The sequence below is a fragment of the Protopterus annectens genome, chromosome 12.part0, assembly GCF_019279795.1.
Source record: "Protopterus annectens isolate FY-2018-M chromosome 12.part0, PAN1.0, whole genome shotgun sequence".
NCBI classification, from domain to species: domain Eukaryota; kingdom Metazoa; phylum Chordata; order Ceratodontiformes; family Protopteridae; genus Protopterus; species Protopterus annectens.
Window position 1 is genome coordinate 216790296 of NC_056746.1, and position 24543 is coordinate 216814838.

General features: G+C 36.2%; 1 protein-coding gene across 1 annotated transcript in view; it reads left to right on the plus strand.

The window, feature by feature from the left end:
- The window catches only part of FBXL16 (F-box and leucine rich repeat protein 16), a 753965-nt gene that overhangs the window by 574940 nt on the left and 154482 nt on the right, over positions 1 to 24543 (plus strand). Inside the window, exon 3 of the mRNA XM_044089266.1 lies at positions 15444 to 15952. Within this exon, the coding sequence (XP_043945201.1) occupies positions 15444 to 15952 (509 nt within the window). The remainder of the gene's footprint in view (positions 1 to 15443; positions 15953 to 24543) is intronic.

Below are 24543 nucleotides of genomic sequence, written 5' to 3' on the forward strand. Positions count from 1 at the left end.
AAAAGTTCTGCATTCATATGTGATGTATCAGTGTACAACCTTCTGCAATGTTAAATGCTGCAGAAAAATCAGGGAATTCCAGGATGTAACAAAACTGGTGACCCTTCACCTGGAGGTCATTAAAGAATGCATCCTTATTTAAAGTGCAAGATCTATAACTTTTAGTCCCAGCAAGAAGAATACTAATGTGTGAATGATCTAGAACATCAGTGAATGCTGAAAGTTGCTGTAAAGTGTTTCATTCTCTTGTGTAGGACAGCTGCAATCCCACATCACTACTACTTATATATACTGTGAAATCGCTGTATTTTGGGGTGTGGAGACTACTCTAAGGTACCATAACCACAGAGCTTATATAAACGTTCCATTTTTATTACAGTTTTGAGGACTGAAATAACTAGTCACAAGTTCAAGTCAAGAGGAATCCTTAATGTCTTTACTAGGGGCTGTTTCAGTGATGTGATACATTCCAAACACCAGTCAAAGAGTCCACCTACTCTTAAAAAGATCCAAGTTACACATTAACAACCTTTACACTAAATGTACTGATAAATGGCATGCCAGGGGTAAGGCAATGGTTCTCCAGCATGAAGATCAAGGGATAGTTTCTACGAAACAAGAATAACAAAAGTATTCTTTACAATGGGTGTAGAATCTCAACCTCAAAGATTTATTTATCCCCGATAACTACTGTAACTTATTTATAGGAGAAATTAAGTGGCCAGATGACATCCCTACATGACAGAATATGATTGGATGGCCCAAATTCCAGTCTGTGTGCCATAAAGCACAAACTTGAAATCAAGAGTATGATTTCTGAATAGGTAACATGATGAAATTCACACCATGACCACCCAGCAGCAGCCACACCATAATATGTTCTAGACAAACAACAGCTCCCTGAAGAGTCTCTTGTGTAATCAGGCTGTTTCTGTGAAGAACTGAGTAGCTGTTTTATATTCACTGAGTAGTATTTTCCCAAACAGGTTGGACTGCACAGTCCACTGACCTCATGGAAAAATAAATTTAAATGTTTAAATGCAGCAGAAGCCTCCCATATGAATGATCAGTGCATCACAATTCCAAAAAGCATTTTTCAGTTTTAACTGAGTGAGACTGTACATCTCATACAACCCATATGCAAAGAATGACAACTGCATTTGTAGTTACAAGTTCCCCACTACCTCTGATATGAAAGGCAGGCCTCATCCTGAACCTGTTTATACTAGCTCCATGGTTGTACGCAGTGGGAAAAAGGACCTCCCATTAAAACCCATGGCAATTTCATATTAAATTGAGCCTGTTGCACCTAAGAATAGCCTTTGAGCTTCAGTACAAGGTGGATATTGTGTACAGGCAGTTATAGCCCAGGTAACTAGTCCTTGATCACCTAAAGGCATATACCACAGCTGAGTGCTCCCTGGACAATATTAACTCTAATGGGAAATCCTACACCAGTAAACTGCATAGAATTCATACAATCATCTTAAATATGACCTCAGGAAGGTGGAATTATCTTTAATAGTGTACCAACCTCCAGTCAGCTTTCCTGATAGTATTGAGCTTATGGTTGTACCAGTAATCACACGTCCCACTAAAGAGAGAGGGTATTGATGAGTGGCATGTAGATCCAAAACCTCAATGATATAACTGTTTTACACACAACCAGAAACAGTGCTGAACCATCCATGTTCTGCTGAAGAGGAAAGTCCTTAAGAACAGAGATTAGGGCTTTAGTAACCTTGACAAATTCCTGCACTCAATCAGGTGAAGATCAAGAAGCCTCACTAGGGGGGGACTCCAAGTTAAAGTGCACCAGATGGTGTCCAGAAAAAAGAGAGAGATTTCAGCACTAAGTCAGGCATGACTGAACCTAAACATCAAGTTCACAGAGTATCCTTTAATGTGGTCACAGAGGTAGCCACTTGAAGAACCTCAAATCTGTGCTTAATAGTTAGGAGTTCTTTAATGAATGACACAAATTTTGTATTTACCCAAATTATGAAATTATCTCAGGCTAAGCAGTGTGGATGAGAGAAAGCTGAGCCATGGAAAAACTAAGTGAACTCTAGTGGGATTTCCCTCTTATTACCAAATGGCTGGTAAATGAACAGAGATCCACCATTTGCTCCTAGATCAGAAGCATAAATCATAGTATTGGTATCCCCATTAGAAACCTATACCACCTTTAGTGAGTATCTGTAAATAACAGTAGAAAGCAAGAAATTAATCCCTACTCTACCTTAATAATATCAGTGCAAGGACAAACAGCTGATCCATTGTGCCCCAGTCAGAATAGAATTCATATTGCCTCTCCTGAATCAGAGGTTTGACTATTGGATGATTTTTTTTCCAGCACCTGGCCAAACAATCTTTTGCAAGAACTCTGAAAACCATGATCCTCACAGCATTGTGTCCCCTTTTTGAAAGTTGTGATCCCTACCCCAGTTTTCTAATCCAGAGTTCCTGTCCCAGCCTTCCATGTAACACTAAGCATATTAATTACAAAACCCAAACATTGTGCAGCACCTTCAATCTTTCTGGCTTTATCCTATCCAGTCCTTCAGCTTTGCCATAGCAGAGGTATTTATTTGTCACATTTACCTCATGTACTGAAATGGATCCATTTCTATTATCTGCTTCTGGTGCTGCCTCCTAAGAAGAAGGCATGCTCATTAGAGTGAAGAATTCCTCAAAGTGCTCCTTCCCCCTCTCAGTAATGTCCTCAAAGTCTTACTTTCTCAGCTGCTGCAAAGAACAGTCTTGGCAGTATGTCATCTTCCCACCCTGAATGACCAAAAGGTTTGCTAGAACATCTTTAAGGCTGTCTGAAAGTTATTCTGTATGGTCTTGCAGAACTTCCCCCACTCTGGGGCCTTAACTTCAATGATTATCAGATGCTACTGTCCAGGCTTGCCTATATTTATCAGTTAAATCTTATGACCTCCTGCTAGCATTGCAAAGAAAGCCTCTTTCTGTAACCTGATTGCTTCCTTCACTTCTGATACCCATCTGTGTGTCACCATGACAAATGCCAATCACGTTTTAGCTGCAGCTCCTTGCCACTGATTAATCTACTGAATTGTTTAATAGGGTCCATCCAACATCACTAATCCCTCCAGATACACTAAGGACTTTAGGAAGGTGGGAGTCAAACTCATCCCTAACAGAAGCATGCATCAGCTAAACATTCCTCAGCCACTCTTCCACACATTTGAGTTTGCTTGCTCTGACCAGTTACTGACCCAGTAATCTGACCTGGTTCACCTCAGATTACAGCATTGCACCTCTCCTGATCCAAGTGTCCACAAGTGTCCCCAACATATGACCACAAGTCTGATGACATGGCTATAAAGTCACACAGTGTCATTTTGCCCAAGGAGCATTGGTGCCAAGTTCACTTATGGACAACCTTCTGTTTGAACACAGGATTTGCACACATATTGGAAGGGTCATGAGAGTATGTCATCACTGTCTACATTTACTCTCAGAATATGGCAAAAGATTATATTTCCATCTGTTTTTGTTTTGTAAAATTTTGTGTGCATGGTGATTGACGATTGGAGCATGTATAGTAGGATGTTGATGTCTGCAAAGTTGATCTTTTGGTGTCAACTTTTTTAATGTTGAGATTTGGGTGTTTCTATCTATATCAGTACAACCATATGTAAGCAACTTCACTGGGGATTGTGTGATCTTGGAGTTAGTATATGTGAAGAAAATGAAAAAAAACTGTAATCTGTGTTAGCATGTCAGGCAGGAGAATTGTGTATATTCTCAGATTAACTTGTGTTGTATGCCAGCATGTCTAATTGTGAAAATGCAAATAAGTTTTTAAAATGCTGCAAAATGTTTAAAGAATCTGTCAGTGTTTTGATATATTTCTAATTGCACATGTTTGTGAAGGACATTCTAAAGTACATTTTGTTTGTGGAGAATCAGCTGATCACTAGGTGTTGTCATTAGAATGTTCCTGGTTGCTATGTGATTATTTTAACAGCTGATTGACAGGAAAAATAACTTTTTCAAACAGCTATTATTTTTTTAAAATAAGACAGTTAGTTAAGAGCAACAGTTAGTGAAGAATTGCAGTCAGTTACAATGCTGTGCTGTGGATACCAAGAAAAAGAACTCACCAAAAACTGTAAGCCTGCCTTTGCCTTGCTATGTTTTAGATTAGATCAGGGACAGTATTCTCTAGTTAGATTAGGAAAGGTTAGTTATTTAGATAGAGTTTTTCTAAGATGATGGACTTCTATCTTAACAGTTTAACTTTATATTTCTGGTGACTGAATTCTGGTGTTTACTGAAAGTTATTGATTTATATTCTTGTAATCATATTAATTATTATTAAATGTTTTTCATTAATTTACATTGTGGCTGGACATTCAGTGTGTTCTTTAGAGTTTAGAGAGTGCGTATACCTGTTTGATAGTCCCCAGGTCATTTCAAACGCACACACACACACACACACACACACACACACACACACACACACACACACACACACACACACACAAAAGTGCACTCCATGGCAAAGATTCACAGAGCCATGGAGCTAAGCTATACTTCCACTAAAAGAAAGAACAAGAGAGCTCCAGCATTAGAACATTCATTTTTTTGTTAGAATTCACCAAGTGACAACAAAAGCACCGAAAAACAGCAGACCCTGGATTCAGCAAATGGCTTTCTCAAAGCTACCCAGTGCTGTTCAATTCACATTAAAATATTCACCACACTGAATCACATGACCACATTCCACCAATGAAAATCATCTATATATTGAAAATGAAGAAAAGTAAGAAATAAATGAAGTATGTAAAAGATGTATTTAATATTCCTTTCAATACTAACTTTTATTAATCATGGTGGGAAAAGTGCGTCCAGACATTTAATTCATGTTTTTTCTTTTTTATCTAATATCCCACCTCAGCTATACTTGCAAATGATCTGTTCTGATCAGTGTACTATCCCATTAAACAAACTAAATAAATAAATATTGTCTACAGAAATCAGAGTGTTGTCCCCACATTGTACTGATGCCTATAAAAGTAAGCAGAGCTCCAGTATGAGATAAAGTATGTTTAAACATTGCACTCCTGTCTCACTTGCATATGAGATGGTTTGTTTGAACAGTTCACTTTTGTCTCACCTGCAATGTATATTATTAACATGTGCTGCAATTTTTTCCATGCTGCTTTAGCCTGACCTCCATAAAAGGCTCTGCACGTGCAGATTACTAAGTAAATTACCCCTTAAGTTTCACAATTAGTAAATTGTCTTATTTCAAAACTTGTGGGTGAATTAATGAAGGTGAAATGCTTGGTTTTGCATGGCTTCTTATTGAAATATCAGGATTTGAAATTCAGAGTCCCAACATGCTGAAAAAAAAGAGCAAAAATATAGGAAAAGAGCAGGTATTGAACATTCTTCTTCTCCTTTAAACTTTTTTTTAAAAGGGGGCAAGCCCCCCTGCACCCCTCACACTCCCCAAACATACAGTGTATATACCAACTCCAAAATCACCATGCCTCACAGAAAAGGGACTATTCCAAAAAAATGGCTTAGTATAGACAAGTCCAGACTTTAGACAATTCAGACTCCACATTACAGTACTTCTCAATGTGGGTCTGACCTTTCAAATGGTTGCCATTTTGCATATATGTGTATGTATACATGTATATGCAGGATTAGGGGCAAAGTTTCCCCTGCACCATCTTACTTATGCCTGCTAATCCTAACCCTAACCCTGCCCCTAAACATAACCCTTCTCATGTCAGTGCCTGCTTTGCTCCACAGATGATCTGGAAATGAATTTGTTACTATTTCTTCCCTTCCTTCCTGTGGGTTGTTGTTCCAGTAATGCATCACAGGTGCTACAACTTTGTATAATTTGTTTTCTCTGAGTTGACATTCCTGGCCAGCACCTTGTATCTCTTGCTCTTTCTTTGCACTTCACCATTCCCAGATAGGATTCATGTTTCCTCTCAAGCATTTATTTCCTCAGTTGCTTGGGAACTATTACCATATCACCTTTGAACTTTACATACAGACATTCAAATAGTTTATGCCCAGGCATTAATGCCTTTCTAGCCTGCCAATGTACCAGAATAGTTTTCCCATAATAAGTGCCCAGGCTTTTCTTAAAAATATCTAAACTAGTACTCCATTTAATGTTATTTGGTAGTCTATTCCATGCATCAGCTGCTCTCTCAGAGACTCAATTAGTATACTTTTTGTTCCTATAGAATCTTCTAAATATGTTGTCTGGTGACTCTCTATATCTTTTTAGTAACTCCAAATATTCCCAGAGGTAGTTGTCTCTAAATGTCCTATATACTTGAATAAGATCTCCTCTTAGATATCTATATGAGACACTGTACACATTCAGATATTCAGTCTTTCATAATAATTTAAATGTTCACATACATGGTTGCCAATGGTATATTTCTGCTGTACTCTTTCTAGTTTACTCATGCTTGTTTTCTTGTATGGTTTCCATATTGTTATTCCATACTCAAGTTTGGGTCTAATGTAACTAACAAGCAATGACTTTATCATTTTTGATTTCTTAGACGTTATAAATATTTTTATACAACCTACAGTTCTATAGCTCTCATTAACCAATTGGTTGATATGATTAGAAAAAAACTCATATCGGAATCAACCCATATACCCAGGTCCACAAATGAGTCTACAGTTTCAATTACTGTGTGCTGTATTAAATATTCAGATTCAGTTTATGTCTCCTAAATCTCATATGCTTAGTTTTTTCATGTATTTATCAGCATATTATTCTCCTGTGCCCAAATGGTCAATTTAGTCAAGTTCTTTTACAGACATGTCCTATCTGTAACATGTGTAATCAGTTTATCCAGTTTCAAGTCATCTGCATACAGACTGTAGAACACCTCAGATGAAAAAGATAGATCTGAAAGATACAATCTAAACAAGTAAGGGCCTAGGACAGAGCCCTGTGGGATACCCAGACTGTAACCAAGGATTTCACTTGTCCAATTGTTATCCTATATGTAAGCGGTGCAGCTGTCCATCTTATCAAGAGTACATTAAAACCTAGTTGCTCTAATGTTATTGATCAGTGTTTTATGTATGACCCTGTCAGTTTCTCAAGTTAAATCTATATAAATTACATCACAGAATAATTTTTTCATTCATAGCTCTTATTAGGTTGTTAATAGAACATCATGTTACAGGCGGTAATAGCTCTATTTTCAACATATGCATGCTGACATATGGTTTCAAGTCCCAACCTTTACAGTTCTGACAATAATTTATAAAATATTACTTGCTCCATTATTTTTACACAACATGAACGTAGACTTGAGAGTCTATATGACTCTGGGTTTGTTTGACTCTCTTTCCCTTAAAGACAAGTATAACAAGTACAAGTTTTCAATCTTGAGAGCTCTCCCCATATTTATATGGCCTAGTAAATAATAAATATAATGATACTGTAAGTTTTTGCTGAAGTGTTCTCAGGTCATTATCACTCAGTCTGTCTCATCCCTGTGTTTTGTATGGATACAGTTTGCATAGTGCTTTTTCAATATAATTAATTTGATTTTAGTACCTGGATGTCACTAGGACAATTTATTACCTTCTTTGTGGATCCAAACAACTTTGCATAAGATTTAGTAACTATATCTATAATCATCTGTTGTGTCTGAGAGTAAATTTTAGAATCTACACATGCTTTATTAATTTGTATGTCTTTACTCCTTCCACATCATGCTCAATGTCTTTATAAAAATGTTCTTAAAATGTTTCTTGATCTTGTCTCACAGTAAGTTTAATTTGTCTGTCTAGCTTGTTTATTTCAGTTTTCAAAACTGTAGTTCAACCTCTTTTCCATTTCTTGAATTTTTGTCTTGCACCTTAATTAAATACCTTGTTCTTGTGGAAATATATCCTCCTGACATTGTGTGCCTAGATCCTGATCTTAAACATTTTTTGATCTTTTGCATTCAAACATTAAACTCTTGTGAAAACAATTCATTTCTTCCTTGAAGGAAAGGCAAGACTGATTTTCCTTCCTTACTCATGTTTGGCCTTTTAAATCTGACAATGTTGATGCCTATTTGATGTGTGAAGGTGCATGGAAGTAAATAATAGGGCTACTGGTTCTTCTTGTTTCTCTGCAGGTATCTGTTAATAAATAATGGCCCAGTGCAACTGGAGTTGCCAGACAAATGTCCGGAAATAGAAACTGAACAAGAAACATGACTTAGTAAAAATGCTGCCAGTTAACAGCCCTGTTTTAGTTAATAAGATCTGAGTAATTAATATTTCTGTGTGGTATAGTGTTATAAATTAAGAATGATACAGGTGGAGCTAAAGAAGTGCCTGATTTATCACAGAGCTAGTTCAAGTCCAGCAAGACTAAACCCATGGAAACCAGAAACAAATACTCACTGTGAAACTTTCTGATGATCCTTTCAAGATTTCAGTCCGCTTACTGTGCTTCAGTGGTCACATCTTAATAAATGACATTTTAGGCATTGTGTGATACAGGGACCTTAGTACACCTAATGACAGTTCCAGAAGCAAATGCTTATGATAGAGCAAGAATGTCAGAGCATGGAAACACATTTTGTACACACTGGTTTCCTTGTAAAATTGCAGTTACTGAGATGTTTTGATTTTCATGTTTTCATTCTTCAAAATGCATTTCATTTTCTTTCAGTGGGCATTTGCTATGCGTTCTGCTGATGTAGCAAGTATAGCAGCTGCAATGGTAATAAACAGGATTGGATTTTATAATGCAGCAAACTGAAATGCATCTGCAAAATCCATTCTGTGCAAGACACTTGAAATGAAGCTCATTAGAGGAATGCGTCAGTTCTGGAACCTTCACATTTATGGCACACCTGTCTGAAGTTCAACTCTAAGACTGATTACCTTCTGCTCCACCATGGAAGAATATAAACTGTTCCATCTTGGAACATGTCACTTGTAAAGCCACACAGAGGAAGTTCATTCTTACAGGACAGACTGTGAAGCCCTTTTAAAAGAAAGGAAGATGGATTTAATGATAGCAGAGTCCTTTTACATATGTTATTAACAGTTTCTGATGTTTACATCTTTAATAGGTAACAACAGTTTTATGAAGCAGAAAATGCTTATTGTTCTAGTCTACAGACTTTTATCAATGATAAAAAATATACAATGAATGATATGTTGTAATAGAGTTATATGTTTTCTCTGATGATAATTTTTACCCAAAAAAAGTTTATCAAACTGTGATTCAGGAAAGAAAAAAAAAATGGACTCGGTTATAGTTACATACTACCCCTAGTTTAATATGTAGTGTTCAATAAATCAACCTGTATGGCATGCTCAGCCAAGGTGCAGCATGGTCAGTTCTAAGAATGGCTTTTATTTTAAAAGTACAGCCACATGTCTTATTCAGCTTTCAGTACTTTGACCTTGCATGTGTACTTTTTCAGACCAGCTGAGAACAGCAAAAGAACACTTAATTCACTTTTTTTCTTTCTGTATTCTCAGCTACTTACTGTTTATGCTATACTCTCCTATAATCACAGCAGTCTGAATGTAGTCACACTAAATGAAGAGCACTGATCCTTTTTCTTGCAACAGATACATGTCATAATGTTGATTATTCAATTTGTGACTTTTTAAGTCTGCAGTTAGAGGTTTTATATTCCTGCTGCTGATTACATCAAGAAATGAGTTGTTTCCATGGAGTATACATTCAATGTAAATAAAGCACACATAAATCCATTTATCTGTATTTCTTAACCAGGAATGTCTAAGTGCGCAAACTTATTTTCAGTGTAGTCCTATGGAAAGCAATGTCCAGAATACAGAAATTATGCATGACATGTCTGGTTAAGTGACTTGCTCATAGTCACACAGTTAGGCAATGGGGGCTGTGGGAATCAAACTCCATAGCTTTCGACCATAAGAAGCAGCTTGGTAACAACACCTTAATCCTCTGAATCAATACCAACTGCCAGATAATTAAAGTCAAATTAAGTCAAAATGACTTTAAAGTCAAAAATACAAAACAATCTACTACTAGTACAGAAATAATTTTAAAGCCGATAAAAATATAAACATCCAATGCACTCTGGTGCCAAGAATAGGCTAAAATATTGTATTATGAAAATAGGATATACAAACATAATGATGTGTAGGTGAAAAAGGTAATAAACTGCAGATGGTTATAGTACAGCTACATGCCCAGTTCCTATGAATGTAAACATTTATCTCTGTTTGGAAAGATTTCTTTGCTGGAATTCATCCAAGGCTGTATGGCAGGGCATTTCAGAACTTTTCAATTGCAAACAGGAAAATTTGCTTCACCAGAAATGTTTCTGGATTTAGGGATGAGGACAAGATGGGCGGCATTATCTAAGGCTGTGAAGATGAATGTCTCCATGTGATAAAACATGTTAACTCATTCACTTCCATAGGATTCTAGAGGTTACTTCTCTAACTTCCAGTGATTACATCCTGTCCTCACATATCAAGCAAATATTCATATCTTTGGAGCCATAAGGATTACTAAAGAAATATAAATGGAAAAGTGTTCAGCACAAACAAATCTTTATCATGATAGTGTTCATTAGATTCTAGGTCATAAACTGAATTTCCATAAATTATAATAAATACAGTAAATATTTATTTTTTAATAATTTATAAACAAGTTAATAATATCTAAGTAACCATTCAAGCTACACACAAACTGTCAGCAGCATTTTGTTTGTCCATCTGTAAGGTTTCATATGAGGTTACACAGTTCTGTCTGTTATCAGATTGTTGAGAAGTTTAAAAACGATAAGAAAATGACACTGTAAATAAACTCTACATAAAGAACAATTGATATCTCTTTAGCCAATCTAAACAGAGACCAACTACCCATGTAGTTGTGTTATCCATCATATAAGCTTTAGGTGAAATACTCCAGTAGCTAGTATGCGGTATGGTTTTGGAATTATTAATGCAGATATGAACAGGTTGTATCAGAGGTGTCAGAATGGTGTAACTGCAATAATACTTGGCGGTGTCACTAGGCTATAATGAGTTAAAGAAAGACCATTAGAAAGATGTACTAAACATATCTGTAAATTATAAATGTATGACAATAAGAAAATAACTGCTGTCTGTGACTACATGAGTAGTGTCTGTAAAAAATGGCCCAGCCTTGTACAACATATCAAATTTAATAGCAAAGCAAAGACAGCAAATACAATGAAGAACAAAGACCAGGAACCCAATGAATAAACTGTATTCCTCTCTGATGACTCGGCATACACTGCCACCAGGAACCCAATGAATAAACTGTATTCCTCTCTGATGACTCGGCATACACTGCCACCAGGAACCCAATGAATAAAATGTATTCCTCTCTGACGTCTCGGCATAGACTGCCTTCTTGGAGTACACAGTTACTTCAAATCACACACTTGGTTTATATACACTGCTAAATAAGCAATTAAACAATAAAGTCATCAGGTAATACCATCAAATACTTAAAAAAAATATTTAAAGTAATACATGCCAATTAAAATCAACATTCATACCCTTTGGAAACAAAGTATCAAACTTTAATATATACACTGCTTCTTTATAAAGAAGTTTATTCTTGCTGACACCCCCCCCCCAAAAAAAAAAACACACTCTACTTTTTCTAAAATTGTGGCTTGTAAACCATGAACAGAACTACCATGTGCTTGCAAAAAATGCTGTGCCACTGAACTCTGTTCCTTTTTATTTAATATATCATGAACATGTTATAATAGCCTTATTTTAAAAGCCCTTTTGGACTCACCCACATAAAACTTATTGCAGGGACATCAGTGTCACACCTATAATTCCCACAAACTTCAAATCTTCGACCATTTAAGAGTCCAAAATAAGGCACAATAAATTTCCACGCCTTACATTTGCCACATCCTAGTGTCCCTTTTATTCTTAGTGACTCATGTATAACCTCCTTGGGTCTGCAGAACCTAGATTTCACCAAAAAGCTCTTAATATTCCTACCCACTCTATATGAAGCAACAAGTTTTTTAGGCATCCATGAACTTCCAACCTTTAAATTTGATAACAGTTGCCACTGTGTTTGTACTATCTCATAAATCTATTGCTAAATCCACTATATGTGGTTACAAAATACATTTCACAGCCGGATTCAGTATTGTTATTTAATTTGCAAACGCCTTTCCATTTTCTGTTGTTGTTTCCTATATATTATTTATTAAATCTAGACCATGCCTTAGCAATTATATCTTCACCATAACCACGCTTACTGAACATCTCAAAAGTATAATCTATCTCCCTTAAAAAATCTTGTTCATCGCTGCATAGTCTGTAAAGACGTATGCATTCACCATAAGGTAAGGCATCAATTGTATGCCCAGCATGACAACTTGTTGCTTTCAAATAATATATATCCCCCTGAAATTTCCTGTGTACTTTTGTAATCAGTGTTCCATCTTCCTTAAGTAACAAATCTGCATCCAAAAGGATACCTTCTTCCCTATTTGGATGCCATCAAATGTAAAATTAAATCTGTTTACTTGTAATTCATTCAAAAAATTCTGCACTTCCTGTTCCCCTCCTTCACATAAAAAAATTAAATCATCAATAAATCTAAAATAACACTTAACATATTGGCAAAAAAAAATGTTTCCTATAAACATATTCAACTTCAAACAAACCCATAGTTAAATTAGCATATGAGGGGCAAAAGCCCCCATAGCTGTTCCATATTTCTGATGATAAACTTGGCTATCAAACTCAAAATAATTATTCTTCAAACAAAAATGTACTAAATCTACAATATATTATGTAGTGGGTGACTCACCCATGAAAAATCTGATTGCCTCAAAGCCATGGCAATGTTTAATGTTAGTATATATAACTTTTCACATCTAGAGTCACCCAATATATCTTATTAAGTCAATTGTACTGTCCTTGACTTACTTAAAAAATCAAAAATATCTTTAACATAAGCAGGTAATAAAACTATATTGGGTAGCAATAGGAAATGCAGCAATTGTCCTAGATTGTAAGTAAAATAATTTCTATCTGAAATAATAGAGTGCCCCAGAGGGGCCTGTATATTTTTGTGAATTTTAGGTAAACAGTAGAATGTGGCAATACTATGACTGTTCATAGTTAGCTTCTTCTGAACATCATCAGCAGTTAAGTAACCTAACCTAACACCTTTATTAAGTAAAGATTTGAATTCAACTAAGGCTCCCAAATACTGACTTGTATCTACCTTTAAATAAATTGAATTATCATCCAAATGTTCATGGCACATCTTCAAATACTGGAATATATGCATCACAACTAGTTTGTTTCCCTTGTCAGCAGACTTAAAAAACAGCTGTTCATTTTTAGTCATATTTAATAATGCTGACCACTCTTCTCTAGTTAAGCTGTAAACAATATAATGTTTTTGATTTAAAAACATATTTAATTCAGTTTCAGCAAAAAAAATCTACTGTTTTATGAAAATAACTAATGTCAGCATCAAAAAAAACTGGAACATAACTGCTGTGTGTTTTGACACAGCTAGTATCAAATAAGCTGTTTGCATTATATTCATCATCAGAAACACAATAAAATAATTTTCTTCCATACTAGAATCACTGTCATTAATACATTAATTTTGTTTAGTACTATTTGCAGTATTAAACATTCATTTCAATTGTAATTTCCTAACCAGTCCAAAAATGTCTTTTTTACTTCATATAGCTTAGGAACAACAGTGGGAACAAACATCAGACCACAGTTCAACACAGAAAGTTCGCTGCTTGAAAATGCATACCCGGACAAATTAACAACATAGCCAACATTCTCACCACTTGGTTCGCTTGTAGTAAGTCCAAAAGGGCTTTCAAAATAAGGTTATTAGAACATGCTAATGATATATTAAATAAAAAGGAACAGAGTTCAGTGGCACAACATTTTTTTGCAAGCACATGGTAGTTCTGTTCATGGCTTACAAGCCACAATTTTAGAAAAAGTAGAGTGTGTTTTTTTTTGTGGGGGGAGGTGTCAGCAAGAATAAACTTCTTTGTAAAGAAGCAGTGTATATATTAAAGTTTGATACTTTGTTTCCAAAGGGTATGAATGTTGATTTTAATTGGCATGTATTACTTTAAATATTTTTTAAGTGTTTGATGGTATTATCTGATGACTTTATTGTTTAATTGCTTATTTAGCAGTGTATATAAACTAAGTGTGTAATGTGAAGTAACTGTGTACTCCAAGAAGGCAGTGTATGCCGAGTCGTCAGAGAGGAATACATTTTATTCATTGGTTTCCTGGTCTTTGTTCTTCATTGTATTTGATATCAAATTTAGTGTTGGTTTTCTTAATATTTTTCTCATTTATTTTTAAATGGTTATCAATAAGAAAGCAAACCAACTTTGCGGAAATGACTTCTTCAATGACTGTTGAATCTCTTAAGTAATAGTAAACTTGGGGGTCTTTATCTCCTGTAAAAAGGACAGGACGTGCTGGGAACAAAACTCAAACTGGCATCAGTATTCACTGTTTTGTGGTGGAAGATTGTGAGTTTTATTTTTTCTTATCATGAATTTTATTTTTGAAATATATTTGTGTAGACATTGGTTTGACAAGACATTTTGAAATATATTGAAATAACTGTTTAGTTTTGAGTGGATGACAGTGATTGTGAAATCATAAAAAGCTGTCATAAAGTTATATTCCTTTAAGCTCTTATGGCTATCCTGTCACATTGTAGAATATTCTATAGTATTTGCAATGTCATTATAGTCTATTTTAATGAATGGCACTGAAAGGTGTTATTTGTGTTTTAGGCTACATAACCAAGTTGAAACAAGCAGCAGGGTCTTTTGAACAGAGAGGTCTCAACATATTGTATATTATTTGATTTGCTTCACATTTTAAATTATTATGTTCTTTTCTGGAAAATGTTCTTCAGCATTATGCATATTTGAATCAGTTATTCATGACAGTGTATGGGTTTTTAGGTAAGTAGGTTAGCAGCCATTGTGAGCTAGTTTAAGCCTTGCCAATTTTACATTCAAAGGAGAGAATCAAACTGCGTGTCTGTGAGATAAACACCTTAACAATTATGCCAAACCCCAAATACTTGTAATCACAGCATGAAAGCCATTGAAAAATGTAGTAATAAAACATATTTACTGCCAGGACACCAAAGAGGATCAAGAAGAAAGAAGAAATGTAAACACTGGTTGGTTTTGTTAAAATTATAGAACATAATTTAATCAGAATAAGTATAAGCAAAATTTGAGCTGGTTATAAAAAATAGTATGGGTATTCTTTTTCCGATCTATTTTACCATAATGTAGGGACTAAGCAGTCCTGATATTTTAAAACACTATAAAATGGGATTAGTGTGATGCAAATGATTCTTTATTTGTTTTCTTTCTCAGGTAATGCTGGAACAGATGCAAGGCCTGACCTATTTGGAACTGTCTGGCTGCAACGATTTCACAGAAGCTGGTCTCTGGTCAAGTCTAAATGCACGAATTACTTCCTTGAGTGTCAGTGATTGCATTAATGTAGCAGATGATGCCATTGCAGCAATCTCACAACTTCTACCTAACCTGACCGAGCTGACCCTGCAAGCCTATCATGTGACAGACACAGCTATGGCCTACTTCACTGCCAAGCAGGGGTATACTACACATACTCTCCGCCTCAACTCCTGTTGGGAAATTACCAATCATGGTGTGGTGAATATGGTGCACAGTTTGCCTAATCTCACCATTCTTAGTCTTTCCGGATGCTCCAAGATCACTGATGATGGTGTAGAACTGGTAGCCGAAAACTTGCGAAAGCTAAGGAGCCTAGACCTGTCCTGGTGCCCACGGATCACAGATATGGCACTGGAGTATGTTGCCTGTGACTTGCATAAGTTGGAAGAACTGATCCTGGACAGGTAGGGATGTGTATTCTTTCTTAAATTATTACAGATCCTTTCAGTCTTTGCAACTGTTTTGTTTTACTAATATTGTAATGGGTGACAGGCATAATTCACAAAGTTTATTTTTTGATTTTTAAATTCGTCACTGCTGCTGACCTAATCTCATGTGTTCCACTCCTTTTCATCACTAATTGTTTCGTATAGTTATTCCGTACAGCTTGAGGGGTGATACAGCTTGAGGGGTGATAACTGTATATCTGCATACCTACAATTAAATGGACTGCAGTTTGGGAAGCGTTATGCTATATATTTTTTTGATGTAAGATGCTGGCATGACATAACATCAGAGTGGGAATGTCATACATCCACCTGCAATGGCAGCTGCTTGTACCTCCCCTAATCATTAGCTCAGGCTTCTACTAATGGGATCCCAAGTACTACAAACACCCAGATCCTGCACAAGAAATGAGTGTGGCTTTACTGCTATTTAAACACACCCCATTCAGCTGCCCTACTACCACCCAAACCACTTGCCATGCCCAGGCCACCGGTAGTGCAAATTGTAGAGCTAAATTTATAGATGTGGACTGGCTCATTTGTCATCCCTGAAAAATGACATTTCCTTAATTTTATTAGTCATCTGTTCAAGTGAAATATAGTGTTTCACTGGGTCATCACTACTCTCAGAAGGTTACAGCATAGGTGAAAGTGATGTGAGTTTGATAGTTTAATTCTGCTCAGATGACTGGTTGCAGAAGAACTGCAGATACCTGGGTATCTGCCTTACTACAGGCAATTCTGAAGCCTTCCTCTTGTAATTAGGGTCAGATACAGTTTTGGGGGATATAATTTCTCCACACTGTCTCAAGCACAAGAGCAATGCATAGGTAACACTAACAACGTTATGTAGTTTATAAAGCCAGACGTGATGCATTGGATAGAGAGTTTGTCATGTTACTTCATGGCCTTTTCTACATGAATCAACAAGAACAGTCAAACTCATGGAACATAAAAGAACACCCTGGTGAGCAAAGTGTTGCCTTAAAACAGCACCATTTCATTCTATGAATAAGGGGCATATGCTCACCGAACGATAATGGCAAAACTGAGGCAGTAACTAGTTCTCTGTTATGGGCATTAGAGGCAGTAACTAGTTCTCTGTTACGGGCATTACACATGGACTGAGATAAGAATATGGTATCCTCAGTAACAAAACCAACTGGGAGTCATGAAGTCATAGAGATGAATAATACAATTTTCACCCATAAAAAAAAAAGTGTTACAGGAAAATGTGCTACAGACAGACAGTACAAGCCTTCGGGAATGTAATAGACTCTGGGGTACTATTTTTAGTAGGGCAAAATAAGGGGTAAATATAAGAGTTAAACAGTAAATAATATTTTGCACCACCACTATATGGTAAAAGAGGTTCTGTATTTTGGAACATGTATATTTTGGAACAATGAGTGGGGTGTTAATAAGAACTAGAAGTGTGATGAAGACTGGATCACCTTATCTACAGAAGGAATACACAGACTGAAAACCAGTTTAGACATAACATTAGAAGAATGCAGGGATAGAAGTTTTTATGAATGCTTAAGTATCTCTCGTATATAGTTGCTAATTCTACATATTGTCCCTTTTGTTTTGATAATTGCGGTCTTGCTATTGTAATATTACTCACTTGTTGGGCTGGTCCCTCCTCTCCATCAGAAGTTAATGTGCTATGTGTAATAAAATCAGGCAAGGTTATGAGAAGGAGGTATCACATGGTTGGCAGTCATATTATTGTGAGCATTGGTAGTTTTTTCTCCTAATAGTCCATGAAGATCACAGCATGGAATGACTATGTCTGCTGCATCTCGTATCTGCAGCCACACAACTCATGTACTAGTCCACTCAGTTCTCTCATTCTGTGCCAGTCTCCAGTGGGAGTCATGTCCTTCCCATTGTGGACAGCTGCCTTTCAATCCACGTATCCACATTGCCTTAAATGACTGCCATTCCCAAATGCAGATCTGTGGGTTTACAGATGTCCATTCTGCCACACGTCAGTGGGCAAGACAAGTAAGATACTGTTAGTGGAAACATTATTAGGTAGGAATAAAGAACATTCAGAGGAAGGAAAGCCATTTTAATTCATGCATATTATGGAAGAAAATAGTGCAGCTTTTGAATTAGAGTTCAAGACAAATAAACATTTTTTTTTGTTAACAGCCTGGAAGATAAAAGGAATCTGTTGTACAGGGATATTTGAGGAAGAATGTTCAGTGAGAGTAGGGAAGAGAGAGGAGAGGGGAGTATTTTATGCATAAGGAAGGATGGAGTAAGTTTCTGACAAGATAAAAAAAGACCTTACACTTTGGAAAGGGGTGCATACATTTAAATGTGAGCAAGATTAAAATATTAAGCATTTTTATAACTTTCCTGATGTTAAAAGGCAAGAAATTTTAAAACGTATGAAGAAACTGTATTAAAGTGGTAAGAATAAATTATTAAAGCTATGACTTTGTCACTGATAACATTGGATGACATGGCCAATCAATGAAGGTTCTGTGGATAACTATGATCTGCTTCAGATTTACATGATCTGAACCAGCCAGTATATGTTCATTCTATGCAAACTTAGTTTTATCTCATTATGTTGACTAATAAAAGCAAAATAAATAAATAAATAAATAAATAAATAAATAAAATGAGACAGTTATTGACTCCACAATGGAAGTGTGAAAATAAACATATCGCTGGTGGAATTACTCTGCATGGTATAACCAATTTGGTCTTGGGCCACTTGGACCTATTTGGCCCAATAGTGACCAACTCCTCCAAGGGGCCCCGCTGTAGCCTAACAGTCATTATGCCTTATGCAACCTAGAAGATTTGCATGAGAGACACTATAACAAAGTGCAATGTGTTTTCCTGTTTGTAGGCTTGGTTCTGCACTATGAGTAGCTTTAATGGAATAGACTTCATTTCCTATTATGCACTGAGCTACTGGCTAGTCTAGTGCCACACAACTTGTATGGCTGACAGTATTCATTGCTAAAGCAGTCTGTTGTTACTCCTGAGTGCTTAACAAGGCCTTCAACCCAAAACGGAGGATGAATTAACCATCTTGTTTTTGTGTACTATTCTACTTACTGGCGCAAAAGGTAATTAGACCAGGTTTAATTTGAAGGTCAACAACAGCACTAACTGAATGCTAACAAATGTCATTAGAAAAATACGTGTGGAATAATTCAGCCAGTATGAAAACAAGCACTAGTAAACAAAGGCACAAAATATGAACAGATACAGTAATGTCAGGTAACTTGTGATTGCCAAGACTTGTGACATAATTTTACCAGCTCAATAATGTGGCACAAAACACATGGTGCAGTTACAGACATAAACAAAGGATTTCCTAACAAATGAAACATGAGGGGTGAGTGTATTTGTGTTCTGTGAAAGCAGAAGTGGATAAAAAATGATTCCACTGGGCTAAAAGTGAAAAAGCAGTAACAGAGGCAGTTTGACACATAAGGTACTGCAGGGATGCCAGAGTTTCAGAGTCACATACAAAATGTGAAGAAGGAAAAGAACTTAAGGATAGAAACTGATTGGACTGGTCTACAGAGGAGTTTTGATTCTAAGCCCATAGTTAAACAAATTATTTGGCTTTTGCAAGCTCACAGTACATAATGTGTATTTCCTTAAGACATTCTGTTTCTTTCCTAGTTATAAGTGAAACAATCAGCAAAAAGGTCACACAGGAAAACCAACTGGTTAAAAAAACACAAAAAGAAAAATCTAGCAAAGCTAAACTTTCCACTGTGTGACACCTTAAGCCTCTTATATCAGAAGCAGTATGGGATATATGCAAATTATCCCTTAAGAATATCAGGTGTTTCAGCTAATTATCAGTTCTGAATGTCCATTTACCTTTAACTCTATTTATGGACAATTTCAGGCAAATAAAACCAAACTCCTCTAGCTGTGGACATGAATGTTTCTGCCTTCTTATGGCATCATCAGCACAGCATAAGAGGAATGCTAGAAATACAGGGTTGTCGTACCCAACTAATATCCATAAACATTGGGGTGTCTGCAAAATATCCCAATTAACAAACTAAAACAATGAGTAAAAAGGTCACACAGGGAAAACAACTGGTGAAAAAACACAAAAAGAAAAGTCTAGCAAAGCTAGACTTTCCACTGTATGATACCTTAAACCTCTTGTATCAGAGGCAACATGGGCTATATGCAAATTATCCCTTAAGGATATCAGGTGTTTCAGCTAAATGGCAAGAATTTAGCTGAAACTCCTGATATCCTTAAGGGGTATTTGCATATATCCCATGTTACCTCTGATACAAGAAGTTTAAGGTATCATACAGTGGAAAGTCTAGCTTTGTTAGATTTTTTTTTTTTTTGTGTGTTCCCTAGTTATAAGTGGGTACTTTGTGAGTAATGCTGTTTTTATAGAGAGGTCTGGGATGATGATGATGATGATGATGATGATGATGATGATGATGATGATGATTATTGTTGAGTATTTTGGGAAAGTTCAACAACTTTATTAGGCTTTTTTTTGGAAACACACTGACTGTATCACACTCCGAGAATTAATTTGTTATTTCAGCAAAGGTTCAGGAAGGGATTGGAAGCCCATGAAGTTAAACATGGAAAATATGAAACGAGAATATATATCTTGGAGTTTAGAAAACATTCATGGTATGTTTGGCCTTCAGTCTCCAAATAACCATCAAGCCCAGCCCCTGGCTCATTCATCTTGCACTTCCTGGCATCCAAGGGTGCTATGCATGGGAGGTAAAAACTGGAAGGGTGCTATGCATGGGAGGTAAAAACTGGAAGTGTGGTGAAGTCATAAGATTTTACCAGATTTCATGTCTCAAATGAGATCTCTTTAGAATAGTGTAGTCTGCTTGGTATTGTCTGGAGTACCTCTCAAAGATACTGGAGTTTGTAGAGTACTTAGTAAAATAGGTTGGCAGTCTAAAAAATAGGATGCCAGTCTATTCCTTTTCATTACAGCCTAAAGCGCCTTTTATATACTTCCAGCTCTTTATGGCTTCCAGACCTTTTTTAGGTTTCACATCTTTAACTACTTACCAGCTAAAAATAGTCTATTAGAAATGGCAAGGACTTATTAACAAAATGACACCCAAATTGTTAATCAACAATGCCCTACAGTAATAGAATTAGTTACTAATTGCCACTTACTGTTCGCTATTTACTATTCACTTAGCACATGTTGTCATGTTTTTTTAAATATTTCAATAAACATGCACTCAGAGCACAATTTCTTGCAGTCATGTGAAAGCTTATGTCTGGTTAACAAAAGTATCCTAGCAATATATGTCTTGGTTATATAGTTTCCAAGATATGCAATTTGTTTGCAGAAGTTTAACAAAAAATATAATTCTGGAGTTCTGTGCATTATAACATATTAAAATATTTATGGAAAGACAATAAATGCACCAAGTATTACCACTGTAAAGAATACTTATTGATATTACTATTTGTATAGTTTTAATATTTTTTGTTCACAAAATATTTACATTTGTTTAGCTTATGTTTTTTAAGTTGATTTTTCAGAAAGTTTTCTCAAATGCAAGGATATTTGTAGGCTGATAGATGTATGATATTCCCCACCACATAGATCCATCCATCCATCCTCAACCCCTTTTCCCATTTTGCATATGGTATTGGGGTGCCACTTCAACAGTGACAATCATCTCAAGCAAAGGTTTATAACAACAGGTGGCAAGTCCTGCCGTGGTAGTTCATCCATACCACTCACTCGCACACATACTCACGGCCAGTTTAGAGTGCCCAATTCACCTACTGCATGCCTTTGGAGTGTGGGAGGAAACTGGAGCACCAGGAGGAAACCCATACAACTGCAGGGAGGACATATAGACTCCGCACAGAAGGCATCCCAGCCGAGAATCGAACCAGAGAACCTCTTGCTGTGAGGTGGCAATGCTAACCTCTGCAGCACCATCTCATCTGCCTTTGAATTGATATATTATATGGCAAAATATGTTAATAAATGTATTTTTTTTAATATACAGTAATAGCATATATTCCTGATCCCTAATGTGAAATAATCTTAAGTCCAAAAGAACAGCAGGTCACAGAGTGTTGGGATGAGGATGGGGTGCTGCGTGATTGTTAGCTCAAGGGCCCCACAAAAATAACCCAACTTGGGCCTAGCAACTGATAAGGCCAGCCCTGGGTATAATGATCAGACGTTAACATGTACAGAAGCATGTAATACACTATTGAAAAGTGCCACAGAGCAAGGACTTCTTAACTATGAAAGAACAAATTAGGTAGTAGAAATGGACTATGTGGAGAAAAATAAACAGGGAGAAATAATTGATCAAACAATCAGAAATTTTACAGGTAACATTTTAAACTAGTGCAAATGAAAAATAATAGGACTTTCCACTTTGAGGCATGGAGGAACGGAGTCCTGATTTCTCCACAGATGACCTTGGTTCAATTAGCAAACATGCAGTGGACAAGGGGCTGTAGAAGAATGTAAGTGAGTGTCTTGTGTCCTAGCAATGCCATCCTTAAAGTTGTTTAAGACTCTAGACCTGTGTTTAATGCTGGCTAGATGTCTTAAATATATTGTCTTTAGATTTATTATGTTATTAATGTAGTTGTAGTATATCACTATATTTTTGTGACGTCTCTGTACAGTATTTAGGTTTAAGCACTCTAATAGATACTGATTGATTGCATGATTGATTCATCTACTCTTTGAGGCTGTCATCAAACATTTATGTACTATTTGGCAGCATCATCAGGTTCCAAGATTTCACTTAAGTAATTTCCGTTATAACAATAGTACTCATCATACTCAGTCTTATCTTACAAAAACAAAAAAATATATATCAAAGATCATGTTATTCAGCACAAAAACATCTACAAATTGCTGTGCTTTTACATTATATTCACCTCTGTAGAAAATGTGACAAGACTCAGCAATTGTTTCACAATACAGTGACCTATAGGAATTTTTTGCAAAGAAAGCAAGAAACTGAATCATATACTTTCTAAGTGTTTTTCTGCAAATGTACTGTACATTTAAAATCTTTCAAAAATGAATAAAATCCCCTAATAATGAAAACCAGGCAAATGGAATATATGAATGTTGTGCTGGGTGTTTAATTTACTTTGTAGCAGAGATGTCAGACACTGACTGTAAAATAACTCCATGAAGATGTACCAAGAATGCAGTGGATTAACACAGGCTGCCTTGACACTATAAAGTTCAAGCCCATATCCAGTTTTAAAAACAGAGATGTATGAAAGGTAATGTCTTCATCAAACTACATGCTTCTTTTCCAGTTACATTTAATTAAATAGTACATATAGACTTCTGTTCATCCTGGAGATTAATAATGAATGGCCTTAAGCATTTTAATTTTCTGTGTCTAGTAGGCACTATACTCATATTTATTTCAGTATGTTCCTATGGAACTACAAGTTGGTTCCATGGTACAGAGAGAGACAGTGCCCTGGTTATAATGCAGATGACTTGGGTAATATTAGCAGCCCAGGCAATGAAGGACTAGGTTACGAAAGGTGAGTGTTCAGACTCACTTTGCCCACTTCTTCCTGCAGAATTGGAGTGGGGCTCTTATCACTGAATGCAGATCATATAATGTATCTCCAGTGAAGACTGGGGACCTTCCTGGATGCATCATGCTTACAAGATGGGAGGGCTGCCGAGTGGTTGGTCTGCTTGTATGGATGAATGATACAACATCAACGTGCCCATTCAATGCCTAGTCCTTGTGTGTCAGAGGACGTGTGCTTCAGCATAGCAATTACCAGAAAAATCCCTTGATTACTATTTAGCTGATGGCTGTACCATAATCAACTCTCACCAATGTGCATGTTCATAGTGCCAGATCAGACAGCTGGCAGACAGTGTGAGAGGCAAAAACTGAAAAACAAAATTCCTATGCACCATCTGAGACCAGGCGTATAGACATTATTTGCATAGATGGCATCTTGGAAAAAGGCACTTCATTAGGCTAACTATCCTAAGAAGTGTTGGAAGACATCCATTCTCCCAAAGCCTTTTCAAAGATCTGAGCACCAAATAGCACCCATATCTTACAAACAATACCAGCAACAAGCCTTATTTCAACAATAAACATTGTAAAACTCAAGCCATTTTCTAAAATAAATCTGAAACCAAAAGGTCACTAAAATCTGTAAAATAAAATGTCTGTTCAGCAATTTTTCTAATGAAAAGAAAATATCATTACAAATTAATGTACCAAGAATGTTGAATCGTGTAATAAAAAAGAAGTGTTAAGATATAATAGATATACACATTGAGGTAAGCAAGTTTCTTTGCAGACTTTGTTTAGTGTCTTAGCTGCACAGATGTCCTTGATGGAGTACGTGCATTTCCTGGCAAAATGTTTATGCTGAAACCTTTTATGTGGCTGGATTGAATTTATTTATTTGTTTGTTTGCTAATCTATCCTTTGTTGCATGAAGCCTAGCACTGATTCTACTGGACCATTTCTAAGCTCAGCCCAGGTGGGTAGCAGAAGTGAAATAAAGACAGTGTT